General features: G+C 39.0%; 2 protein-coding genes across 3 annotated transcripts in view; one reads left to right on the forward strand and one right to left on the reverse strand.

Moving 5' to 3' along the window:
- Positions 1-2,309: 2,309 nt before the first annotated feature.
- leo1 (LEO1 homolog, Paf1/RNA polymerase II complex component) lies at positions 2,310-10,706 on the reverse strand. Its single transcript, XM_065265084.1, has 11 exons — positions 10,605-10,706; positions 9,297-9,989; positions 9,112-9,210; positions 8,514-8,608; positions 8,163-8,311; positions 7,911-8,090; positions 7,689-7,823; positions 7,051-7,186; positions 4,941-5,130; positions 4,048-4,151; positions 2,310-2,569 (listed from the first exon to the last, which is right to left on the reverse strand). The coding sequence occupies exons 1-11, from the start codon at positions 10,660-10,662 to the stop codon at positions 2,462-2,464; spliced, it is 1,947 nt and encodes a 648-aa protein (XP_065121156.1). The 5' UTR covers positions 10,663-10,706; the 3' UTR covers positions 2,310-2,461.
- Positions 10,707-11,687: 981 nt separating this feature from the next.
- Positions 11,688-12,933, forward strand: part of tmod2 (tropomodulin 2) — a 40,602-nt gene continuing 39,356 nt past the window's right edge. For both annotated transcript variants that reach the window (XM_065251311.2, XM_065251310.2), the window contains exon 1: positions 11,688-11,818. The gene's annotated coding sequence lies outside the window, so the exon portion shown is untranslated. The remainder of the gene's footprint in view (positions 11,819-12,933) is intronic.

A 12,933-nucleotide genomic window follows, 5' to 3' on the forward strand; every position in this document is an offset into this window, starting at 1 on the left:
AACCAACCCTCATGTCTCTATGATGTTCTGCTTGTCAGTTTGTGAAATATAAACAAGCCCCAATTACTTTATGACATTCAGATTTGAAGAAATAACTGTTGGAGATTGCAATACAGAGCCACCTAGTGGTCAAGTTCAGCAATTTTTTGCATATGATCTCCGCCTGGGCCCATACATAAGTAGAACCATGCTTGTTGATTTCTCTTCCGATCATAAATTATAACCATTTAAGTTAAATTGGCCACGGGCCTTTAAATGTTTGGCATTAGTGGTTCTACAGGCAAAGTTGTTCAGTATTAGCGTAGTTTATATGTAAAACACTACGTAATATACAAACTGATTAACCAAAAAATGTGACAGCGCCCCCGGGGCCATTTTTTTTCATACTTTGCACAGACCTTCAAAGCCAAGAGTCAAATAGGCCCACCGAGTTTCATTCCGATCGACATCCGTTAATCTTGTTTAAAAGCTGTTGAACTTGATCGGCTAATGGCGGCCATGTTTTTTGAGGTACGTGAAAGTATTTTTAGAAATTCACAGAACCTTGGACAAAGGTGATTGGTCCAAGACTACTGTAGTTATAGCTATATTTGAATGAGGTCATGTTATAGTACGAACTAGTGGTCAAGGGTGCAACTTTTGTATGTTACCCAGATTATGCTCATACATATGTGTACCAAGTTTGGTGGTACAAAATAAAACGTAGCGCTTTTCTAAGCGGATTTTCAAAGAGGAACTATATTGTATGGCGGAACAGCACTTTTGAGGGTACTTCGAATCGGCGCAGTAACACCCTCCCTCTCCCATTATGAGAGGGAGAAGGGGAGCGGATTTTTCAGGCGAGTTGAAGTACTCCCAAAAGTGCTGTTTCGCCATAAAATATAGTTCCTCTTTTAAATCCGCTTAGAAAAGCGCTACGTTTTATTTTGTACCACCAAACTTGCTCGTATAACTACTCGTCTTAAATAGGAAAAACGTTGATGTGTTTGGTCACTTCTAACTTTATCTCTGAGTGGTACCATTGAATGAATGGGGCTAAGCTAAATGCTATCGAAGTGTCGCAGCGCGCCCCAGCGCTTACGTGCACGCACTAAGATGATAGAGGGATGTATCAACTCTTCTTAGTTAAGGTAATAACATAGTTTAATATTGAAAATGAGTAGACTATTCCTTTAAGACAGCTCCTCTAAACAATTCCCAATCTAGCTTAGTCTGTAGGCCTAACTGTTGATTATTAACTGGGGTTAATAACTTAAACCAACACTTCCTCAAAGACTCGGACTTGACTGTATTTGAAAACCAACGGACTCTGTCTCGGCCCTTCAAAGACCCGGGCTTTACTTGGCATAGGCGGTCTCGTAGTGTGATTGTCTGGGGCTGTTTTGCTGCTTCAGGACCCGGAAGACTTGCTGTTATAAATGGAACCATGAATTATGCTGTAAAATCCAGAAGGAGAATGTCCGGCAATCTGAAGCAAACTTGGGTTCTGCAAAAGGACAATGATCCAAAACACACCAGCAAGTCCACCCCTGAATGGCTGAAGAAAAACTAAATGAAGACTTTGGAGTGGCCTAATCAAAGTCCTAACCTCAAACCTATTGAGATGCTGTGACATGACTTTAAAAAGTTGGTTCATGCTCGAAAACCCTCCAATGTGGCTGAATTACAACAATTCTGCAAAGATGAGTGGACCAAAATTCCTCCACAGCGCTGTAACGGACACATTGCAAGTTATCATAAACAATTAATGGAAGTTGTTGCTGCTAAGGGTGGCCCAACCAGTTATTAGGTTTATGGGGCAAACACTTTTTCCACACAGGACCATGTGGGTTTTATTTTGTTTTCCCTTCATAATTAAAACCTTTATTTGAAAACGGCATGTTGTGTTTTACTTGTGTTATCTTTGATTTATATTTTAATTTGTTTCATGGTCAGTAAAGTGTGACAAACATGCAAAAAATAAAAAAATTAGGAAGGGGACCCAATACTTCTTCACAACACTGTATGTGATAAGACCGAATGAATGCAGATCAAGGGTGTATTCATCCACTGAAGGTACATGTGTGCCTGTGTGTGCATCATTCTGGGGCAATGGGGCCAGACCAGTGTGAATTCTCTCTCCAGGCAACACACACAGACACACATCAGTAATGAACTGCATTGGAAAGGTTATAGAAAGACTGATCATCTTACATGGACAAAGTATGTTCGATTATTGCTTACATTACTAAATCTGCGCACACTGCTAAACAAATATTGCAAATAAAATCTGAGAGTACCACATTCAATAAAAAAACAAACAGGCAGTGTTTTAATAACAGTTCTTTATTGATGTGTTGTAATGATGAGAATTGTTACTTTATAAACTATATAAACAAAGTGTACAACAAACGGTATCTTTCTGGACACTGGATACCTAGTTTATTCTGATCAACCAATTACAGAAAAAAGGTAAAAAATATCACTCATCGTCTTCCTCCTCTTCATCACTGATGACATATTTTTTCTGTTTCTTGGCAGCAGACTCCTCATCTTCTTCTGCCTTTCTCTTTCCAGAGTTTTCACCCTCCTGAAAGATTGAAAAAATAATGAACACTTTTGAATTGTAATCAACGGCTGAGTCAACAGCTCATGCATCCCTTTGGAAACACATAGTAAAGCTACGGTAGCAGCCACAGGACAAACATGTCATCGTCTGAGACAGCGTAACTCGCCACAGGTAACTCGCGCACGCATCTCTCTCTCTCTCTCTCTCTCTCTCTCTCTCTCTCTCTCTCTCAATAAAGAATTTTAATAAATATGATAATTCATTTAAATAAAAGCAATACAAATGGCACTACTTTATTTAAAGCGGACGGAGTGCGAGCCTTAACTTAAGAAGATGACCGTCATTTTTACCTGTCTGTTAAAAATTACACTGTAAACATTAATTACAGCTTTAACTTGGCAAATAACTACGCGTCGGGTGGTTCTTTGCCTCTACGTCGTGCATTAAAACCCTTTAATGCATGGCTAGCCGTGGATTTTCCCTTACTTAAAGTGCACAGTAAATGCTTTTACCATAAAACTCATGCTGGCACCATTAATTTCAGACCTATATAGAGAAGTTTGTCCATTTAGGGCCACTGTAGAAACATGGCAGCCACTCCCATAGTGTAAGTAGATAAAAACGTCTCAATGTAAGGTAATAAAAGCAACACAGTTCATTATGAAATGTCTTTACACACCACTGATAATAATAGCTATTAATATTATATTGCATTTCTGTCAAGAGGTCCTTCTAAAAGTAACACAGTGCACCCTTAAGTCCTGTATTTTGTCCGTTTTGCTTTAACAAGGGTTCCCACACCTTAGTTAACTTCAAATTCAAGGACCTTTCAAGGACTTTCCAGGTCCAATACCCTCAAATTCAAAGACTAAATGTGGGGACACATTTCAAGTTAGAGCAAGGTTACATCGTGTTACCTTTTAAGATACATTGTTAATGTTTCCTTTCGAGGGAACTTGCACTGCATCACTGCGGTGACACTTTGGGGACGCCTCCAAGGGTAAGTGCGTCTATGTGTATATTAAATTCAACCAATGGTGAGGCTTAATGACAAAGACAGGGTGATGTGGGAGCCAGGAAGTATATCGCTATCTAAAATATTGAAAAAAGACGGCATTACAGGGACGCATGAAGTATGGCAAAGGAGACGTTGCATTTTGGTATGAATCAACATTCGCATACAGAAGATATAAGCTTTTAAAGTGAACAGTTTATCACATGTGCTTAAAACGTTTAGAATTTTTATGACATTATCCTACACTACACAGGGAATAATATGAATTTTTTCCAGAAAACTTCTTGCATGAAATAGATTCAAGCACTTTCAATGACGTGTATCTATGTATGTATATTTTCAAAAACTCCCCAGGGCCATGAATGTTTTCCCCCAGATTCACGAACTTTCAAGGATTTCAAGGACCCGTGGGAACCCTGTTTAATAAACAGACTTGGACATGTGATTTCGGATGAGATCAAGTGGCATGCATGTGGACGCTCACCTCATCCTCGTCATCATCCAATCTCTTGGCCTTCATCAGCCGCTGGGCTTTGTCTTCATCAGAACCTTCATCGCTGTCTGATGAATAGATCCTTGCACGTTCCTCTGTGACCCACAAAGAAACAATTATTGAAGCACAGCTCAGAATTTTGGACTGGTTTTCGAGCATTCCAGAGAGATGTTCTTTCAGTAAATACTTCTTAGCGCACAAACAAATCAAACTGGACAAACTAATCTAATCTAAATCTCAGTCGGAGTCCAGTATAACGCAGTCTTAAGGAACCGGCAGGTAATCGGCTAACCGCTATAGCCGGTACTGTCAGTGGGAAAGTGTGTGTGTGACGTGCTGTTTTGGGAACACAAGCTGTTTTTGCGGTGCAGAATGTTCTGGATGATCGCAGCAGGTCTCAAAAACACTCAAAGAATCTGTTGTGCAGAAACACGGACCCACGGGGGGGAGAGGGAATACAATATAGACAACAGAGAAAGAACCCCAGTGTGGTTCAGAGGGCATCTGTACTGCCCTACTTCTTGTAGGGATGGTGGCGCTTTCACGATGAAGCATTTGGTGACAGATTGATATAGTTTGGTTGGTGTGAACCATGAAACTAATCTACAGTCTGATAATAAAACCCAAATAAAGACACATAAATAACACGTAGAGCATTTCTTTTTTGGATGCTTTTGCCATTGTTACAGCAACGCTTTCATACGGCAGAGAAAAATCACTGATTGTGAGAAATTTCTCTGTGAGAAATCTGTAAGCTGTACAAAAAATGCTTTCCAAGTCATCTGATGAAGTCATCCAGTAGTTCTCATATCGCAATACACACCACAGAAAAACTAAAACCGCAATGTATGTGTAGGTGTGTTTGTGTTTTGTAAGTCACCCACCCCTCAGACCGCCGCCCTTGTATTTGCTCTTGATGGCAGCCAGGCTGATGGACTCTTCACCCTCCTCATCCTCATCATAGCGGTCAGGCTCCAAATATCCAGCGTTCAGACCGCGCTGATGCTGTTTCTCTCTCATGCGCCTCTGCTGGGACTCGCGGCGGATGGACGCTCGTAACCTCTCCTCCTCTTTCTGCACAGAGTGTCAAATAGGAGCTCTTAAATCATGCATCAAAAGCAATTAAAAATGAATGCATAACATTTAACATGATCAAAGTGAACACTGATATAGACTTGAAACTTTTATTCAATCAATGTAAATCATTTTTAAGTTTTAATCCTGGAGTCCCACAAACAGTTCATGAGCAAATTTTACACACATTTATTTTTATGACTACAAATTAGTTAACGACTATTGTATAGAGCACTTTACTGTTGTAACTCCAAGGTTGTCTAAGGGTCACTAGGTCTTTACTGCTGTCATTTTTGACTAATGGCTGTTCATCTGATATCTTGAAATCTGGATCTTTGGACATTAGAGTTGAATGTCAGTGGGAGATAAAGGAGAAATAAAAGAAATACTGCAGACCCTTCGCAGCAGTCAAGCAATATGTTTAGATAACACGGTCATACGTGCCAACCCTGCTGTATCCAAAATGCATTACAATCCTGTATGCATGTGCAAGAGCTGAGACTGTCCAATTATGCAATAGCTAAATCATAGTTTTCTGACAATTAAAAATAAAAATAGTAATGTCATTGTGTGTGCATTGTATTCTGTAAAATATATCATGACCACTGTATGAAGTCTCTTGATAATCACTTGCCCAAAATGTCCACGAAAACAGCTACATCAACTAAATAATAGGTTTGCAAAGGGGCAACAAGTTTCTGGTTAATTTATGGAAACTTTTCATGAAAAATTTAATCTGGGGAATTTTGGAAATATTCCAAATTGGAAACTTATCGGAAATGTATGGAAATTATTTGTAAATTTTAGGAAATGTTTATAAACTATATCACATTCAAACATAAATAAACATTTAGTTTGGTCATAAGCTGACATGCATGCAAGGACATTTTTAAAGAATCCTGATATGTAAGATCATTAAGACATGGAATTATTTGATCAAAAGTCCTTCATAATTAATTTATATTAAAATGATGTCTGAACGATTTTTTTATTAAATAAATGCAAACTTGAAGAGCATAAGATACTTTTTTCAAAAACATGCTGTAATGTTGTTGCACATTAGCTTACACAAAGCACAAAGAAGTTTCAAATAAATGTATGTATTTTACGTGAATACACACAAAGATTAAAATGTTGACATTATTTTGTGTGCAGGATTCAAGAAATGATCTGTGCATTTTAATGGAAGCATGCAAGTACATGCCGTGTTTCTAGTTTATTCCTATTAATTGGCATGGAAAGTTTCCAGCCTTGAAAAATCCCAGAATTTTCCAACCCTACTAAGTAATAACCATCATTTAACCCTTCAAATGTTTATATATATTTTCAGTCTTCTATTATCAGTCTTGAGTAGGGCTGGGCAAAAAAAGAGATTTTTCGATTAATCATTTTTTTTAACGTGGTCGATTTAAAATTGATTCTCAAAGAGCAGAATTTATTTTTTTCATATTTATTTCCGCAAACGTTGAACGTAAGATTAACGTTAATCTAATTACTAGTCTTCTTCACTATATGTCACCCTCTTTTTTGCCTTGCGTGATGTTACCAAGGAGCGAGAGGCGATTCATTCATTCATTCAGTGCTTAAAATGGCGGCTTCAGGTGCTTCGTCGACATTGAGGCCACCTTCACATAAAAAGTCAGGTATGGAAGCATTTTAGATTTCGCAAGCAAGATGACGACAAGTGTTGTGACTTTTAATTTCTTTTTATCAATTACCCACTTGTAAACTGCTGTTCACTGTTCTTTTTTATTAATATAGTATTTGTATAAAATCTATATTCATTGAGTTGAATCGAGAATCGAGTATAAAAACCGTCCAAAGAACCAGAATCGAAAATTGATTTGAGAATTGATCTGGAACATCTGAATCGATACCCAGCCCTAGTCTTGAGACAATGTTAAAATCTGTGTGTGTTACCTTGATCATCTCATTTCTTTGGGACTCTGGGTCTCTGCCGGCCATTGGCAGGATGCGGATCTTCTGTGTCTTTGAGCAGCGGTCAGCCAAAGAAAGAGTCATCTTCCTATGAGTGGCGCTGTCTGTGGAGTGAGGTCTGTACATACACAAAAACATTAGATATGTATTATATACAAATCCCTACACACGCAAATATAGCATACAGCTGATATTTTAAATCCATTTGCTATATGCCCACACAAACACATACGGAGGAACCTCTAAACTCTTTAACCAGAAACAGATTTTGACAAATGTTTTGTGTGGGATTGAGGTGAGGCTAGATCTGCTGCGGTGAAGCAATGACTCCTGCTGGCAGATGTGTGAAAGGCTACAAAAACTCAAATGTGAACCAAACAAACACTGATAGTTTATTTAGATATAGATATGTGGCATCCATCCAACTTTTGTATCGAAAACCAGGCTGTCAAAAAACAGTGAGGACCTTCATCCTCATTTATCATCTTTGCTTCCTTTCCTCTCACTACAGCAGGGAATAGCTGGGATGAGAGGTACGGATGCATGGAAAAAACACGGGATGCAAAGGTTTTGAAATTAGAAGCATTCACATCTCCATTAAGTGCGTGCGTGTAAAGCACCTGAAGGTGAGTTTGGTCTTGAACACAGCCTGTCCTTGCAGTCCTGTACCCTGTCGGATGAACAGATGGTTGTGGTCACCCTGCAGCGGAGCTTTATACACATCAAAGACCTCATTGCCCAGGTGCAGAGACATGCTGCATATGGAGAGAGACAGATGCTGATTTCCATTCCATTTATCTTTTCACCAGCACAACGTCAAAACAACACGTTTGTGTCCTCACCTGCCATCAGACCATTTGACAATACGTGCATTGCTCTCCTTAACTTCATTGCCCTCTTCGTCGCGGCGAGAGCGCCACCTGATGGTGTTCTCCACTTTCAGCTTCAGACGTGTTCGCCCTTCCTCATCTAACATCTCTTCATCCTCAAACTCATCTTCGTAATACTGAGGATCAAAGGGTCTGTAGAAACAGCGTGGAATTAGATAAATCACTATCAATGTTAATATAATGCTGACGGTCACACTCACGCACCTGGGCTCCACACTGAGGAAGTTGGGTAATTTGACGAAGAAGAGTTCACTTCCCAGATCCGTGCTGACTTTAGGAATCTCAACTTCAATCCTGGTCTCTGGAACAGGCTCTTCCTCAGGCTGATCGCCCTCCATACCATCCTCGCCGTCCTGTTTGTTTGTTTAATTCACAATTGATTGTTAGATTAACATCCAAATATGTTAACCAATCCAAAATAAGAGAGTGAAGTATTGAATATATATATAATATACTTTAGGTTTACAGAGCAGCAGAAAAGCTCAACATAAATAGAAAACTTTTACCCCAAAATACTTTTCTCCAAAATGAACATTCTTTCTGTAAATGTCTTACTAATGGTTGTCCAGGTGTAGGGGGTTTCTCTGCATCGCTGTCTGATGAAATATCATCTGCTTCTCCAAACAGGTCATTTGCTGCTGGTTTCTTACCTAAACACACACACAGAGACACACACTTTGAAATGTCTTACCATTTTAAGTACACAGTTATGCAGATTTGGGTCTCACAAGGCCTTAAGCTGAAAGTATAGTTCATGTATAAGCTAGGGTTGTGCCAATAGACAATACTGTGGTGCTTTAATGATGCGTTAGGATTAATGGCATCAGTTTTAACAAGGTTGGGGTCATGACAGTGTTTCCCTTAGAGTAAATCAGCTTCTTTTTGGTCCACCAATAAAGTGGCTTGTCATAAATGAGAAAAACATTAACAAATAAATAAATTGAATCTTAAAACTACTAAATTTAAAACTACTGCCCCTGTGATACTGTGGTTTATAAACTTTAGGTAAAGTGTGTGGCTAATATGATGAAGATGCTTGAATCTACATATAATGTATTTATGTTTATTATAGTCAGTGCGTTCTCTGGGTAGGGAAACATTAACCTTTAAAAATGCTGAGCTGCAAGTTTGCAGTACACTGCGTGTTACTTACCATGTGTTCCCGAATCAGAATCTGAATCAGAGTCTGAAGGTATTTTTTTCTTTTTTCTTCTTGTGAAGTCGTCCTCGCTGTCACTGCCCTTCACAGACCCTGAAACAAATCACCACAAATCTTCATAAACCTCTAAACACGTATAATTAATACAGGACAACCGTTATATGTTCTGTCCCACTTACCAGATTTCCGCCTCATCACTTCATCATCAGAACGCTCCCTCTCGTCATCGGAGTTCTGCTGTTTCTCTTCATCTTCTGATTGGTCACTCTTTCCATCCCCATCCCACTTCTCATCACCAGACTGGACTTCTTTTCCTGACCCCTCTCCATCTGAATGAGGTGTGCCTGGATCCGAGTGACCACTCCCTGGTTCTGAGCGAGGGCTGCCACCTTCTGAGCCCGGACTTCCGCTTCCTCTATCAGACCGGTGACTGCCTGACTGGTGACTGCCTGACCGGTGACTGCCTGAATGATGACTGCCTGAATGATGACTGCCTGACCGGTGACTGCCTGAATGATGACTGCCTGACCGGTGACTGCCAGCCCCTGAGGCCGGGCTCCCTACATCTGAACCGTGACCCCTTTCTTCATCGTCATCATCCTCCTCGTCGTGATGCCGTTCGGACCCGCTGTGCTCATTGTCCGAGTGCATAGTTGCATCTGATTGGTTGCCTGATCGCTCTGATTGACTGCCGCTGTGTTGGCTCCCACGCTCATCTTCGCTGTCATCTCCAAACAGTTCTTTATTGCTCGGCTTTCCCCCATCCTCATCTTCATCATGATCCCTCTCGCTCTCACTGCCTGAAGCATTGCTGGCAGACCTGGGTCTCTCATGCTCCGAATCAGAGCCTGAGCCAGAACCAGAGCCAGAATCTGAAATACAGAATCATCTTTTTTCAATTAGTCACATAGCTGATGCTTTCATTCAAAATGACAAGTGATGGCTGACTTTCTTAGCTTCATGAACATGAAACACATACTTGCATATTTACAGAACATATAGGGGTGGTTTCCCAGACAGGGTTTAGATTAATCCAACAGCCTTAGTTATATTAGGATATTAAAGTAGTTTTTTACAATTATACCTTACACAAAACAATACTGGTTTATATCTTGAGACAAAAGAGTTAAGATATGTCAGTACAAGTTGTTTTTAAATGAAGGCAGCTCAAACATGCATTTTAGTCTAGGAGTAGGATAAGCTCTGTCAGAGAAACAACTCCAGAGAATATCAATATTAGAAATTTAATAAATTATATAAATATATATAGAAAAATTATAACAACTACAAATGCATACTGCATTCACCAATTTTTCTCGATGTATCGTAAACCCCGACAGAAGAATTTTGGTTTATGCTAAAGCGCTGTAAATCCTGACCGGCTAAAAGCTGCTGGACAAATCACTAAACACGACAACGGAAAATGTCTACATATCTAACGTGAACAATTAAAAACCTTTTCAACAATAAATTTAAAAATAATGCACCTCGTTGCTCATTGTCGCTGTCTCCATCACTGCCGAACAGCTCATCCATGTCCGCCATCCTTACAATCAGCCGCAAAAAACCATCAACATCCGGGTAAAAGTTTATAAAATAAAAGCCCTCTACGACTCTTTACAAAAAGGCACTGGTGACGCTTTATAAAATAGGAGTCCATCGATTGAATCGACACAGTATGACCACACCATGGCGACAGAGACGTGAAGTTGTTAGAGCTAATGAGTATTACAAAGCTCAATTTTTTTCTGGACAATGAATAATGGGGTTAAATGTATAATAAAATAATTTAAATAAATATAAGGAGCACATACAGCACGATATTTATTTGTTAATTATTAAATGCACCCGGTTCCAGATAGGTGTAATATTAACAGCATATCTTTATTGGCTGTGAAAGGGATTGAGATAAAATATTCAAGAATATCTGACACTGATTTTCTTTGGTACTGTAAATTATTAACGTGATAGGAAAGTTATAATTAAATGTTATGGCTAAATCGTTCGTCCTTATCAATCTATTCTAAATATTCATGTCATAAACTGCCTGTGGGGATTTTGCTTTAGATGAATGCGATGTGGTGATGGAACACTCATCACGTCACGTGTACACCAATCTGACCAGTTTCACCAAGGCTATTTAGAGGTATGGTTTAACTGGTCTTAAAGGAATCTGGATAAAAAAATGCTTCCTTTAAGTCTATTTATTGTTCACAACATACTCATGAATAAATAACATTTTTATATGAGAACACAGCAATACAAACATCAAGACTTTTAAAATAATAAACATTCATTTAGATAGCAGTTGCTTTTATCTAAAGTGACAACTAGATATTAGATATTATATCATATATTAGAAATTTTCATTCTTAATTACATACTAAATATTATCAATCAATCATACGTGGACTACATATCCCAAGCAACTAGAGTTCCTCGACCAACTTTTTGTACCGCTGAAACAACACGCACGCTGATTTGCTGTGCGGTTTCAGTGGGCGGGATCACTGGTTGAAGGGCTTGTTTTTAATTTTCTATTGGCCGTTGAAAGTGTCAATCATCAAGGCATCTCTAGCGTCTAGTTTCCTGTGTTACCGCCCTTGGACTGACACACTGAAGACTGGTGCGGGAATTTCTTACGTTCCCGAGCAGGAAAAGGAAAATAATAGTTAGAAACGCGAGGAGGATTTTCTCTAGGGTAAGATATTTGATTGATTTTCTCTCAGTGCAAGCAGTATCTGTAAAGAAATTGAAAGTAATGGAGCCGTTTATGTGGTTTAGGGGTTAGCTGGCTAGGCGCTCGAGCGCTTGATATCCGTAATGAGCGCGATTAGATGGGCCAGCAGTTTACGGTATTACAGTTATTAAATAAAATTCACATCAAGTCCGCTTGTTTATACTTATCTTTTAAGTTCACTATATAATTTAAAATATCTGAGAAATGGTTTACTGGTTTTACCCAGGAGTCCATATGTGATGTGCACACCCATTGCAGTGACTAGACATTATTATCTGTGCTGTATTGTCAAAACTATAACACACACACACACACACACACACACACACACACACACACACACACACACACACACACACACACACACACACACACACACAGTTATATATGTGCACGTGTATGTTTTTTTAAACGTAAGTTACAGTCGTTCACTTTTGCTACTCATTCTGCACTTCAGCTTTTCTTCAGATTTTTCTAAACAGTCAAATGTTCTCAAGCAAATCAATATATCCTGCCCTAATTTCCTGTTTCAGTGGAAATTAAGTTACTTCACCGTGATTATGCAAAACAAAGGTGTGCATTTTATGTCATGTGTGCTGCTGATGCTGACAGCATCGTTAGTAGTTATTGTGAACGCTTATTTTGTCTGTTTCTGTGCTAACTTTAGATTATTAATATTTCCTTATTATTAATGACCAATTTTCCACACAACTGTCCCCGTGATTTCTTGTGGGCTCTCATATCTTGTTAAACGGGTGTGGTCTTCACCGGGGTGTGACTGCATGTCTTCACATTACAGAGATTTACTTTGTAGTATGGCACAGCATCAGGTTTTCAGAGTATTTTGAAGATGTGAGCGTTTTAAATTAAAATGTTTTGCTCTCAGATGATCATGTAATAGTTGTAAGAGTCTCTTTTTGCTGTGTGTTATTGATGAAAAGTAGTCTAATCTGAATAGTGTTTATAGGACTATTGTTCTAAGATTGCAGCAGCTTTAAAATTTAAAGGGCACCAATTTCATTTCTAAAACAGCGTTATTTTGTGTATTTGGTATAATACAATATGTTTACGTGGTT

Source organism: Paramisgurnus dabryanus, chromosome 9 (genome assembly GCF_030506205.2).
Source record: "Paramisgurnus dabryanus chromosome 9, PD_genome_1.1, whole genome shotgun sequence".
NCBI lineage: Eukaryota > Metazoa > Chordata > Actinopteri > Cypriniformes > Cobitidae > Paramisgurnus > Paramisgurnus dabryanus.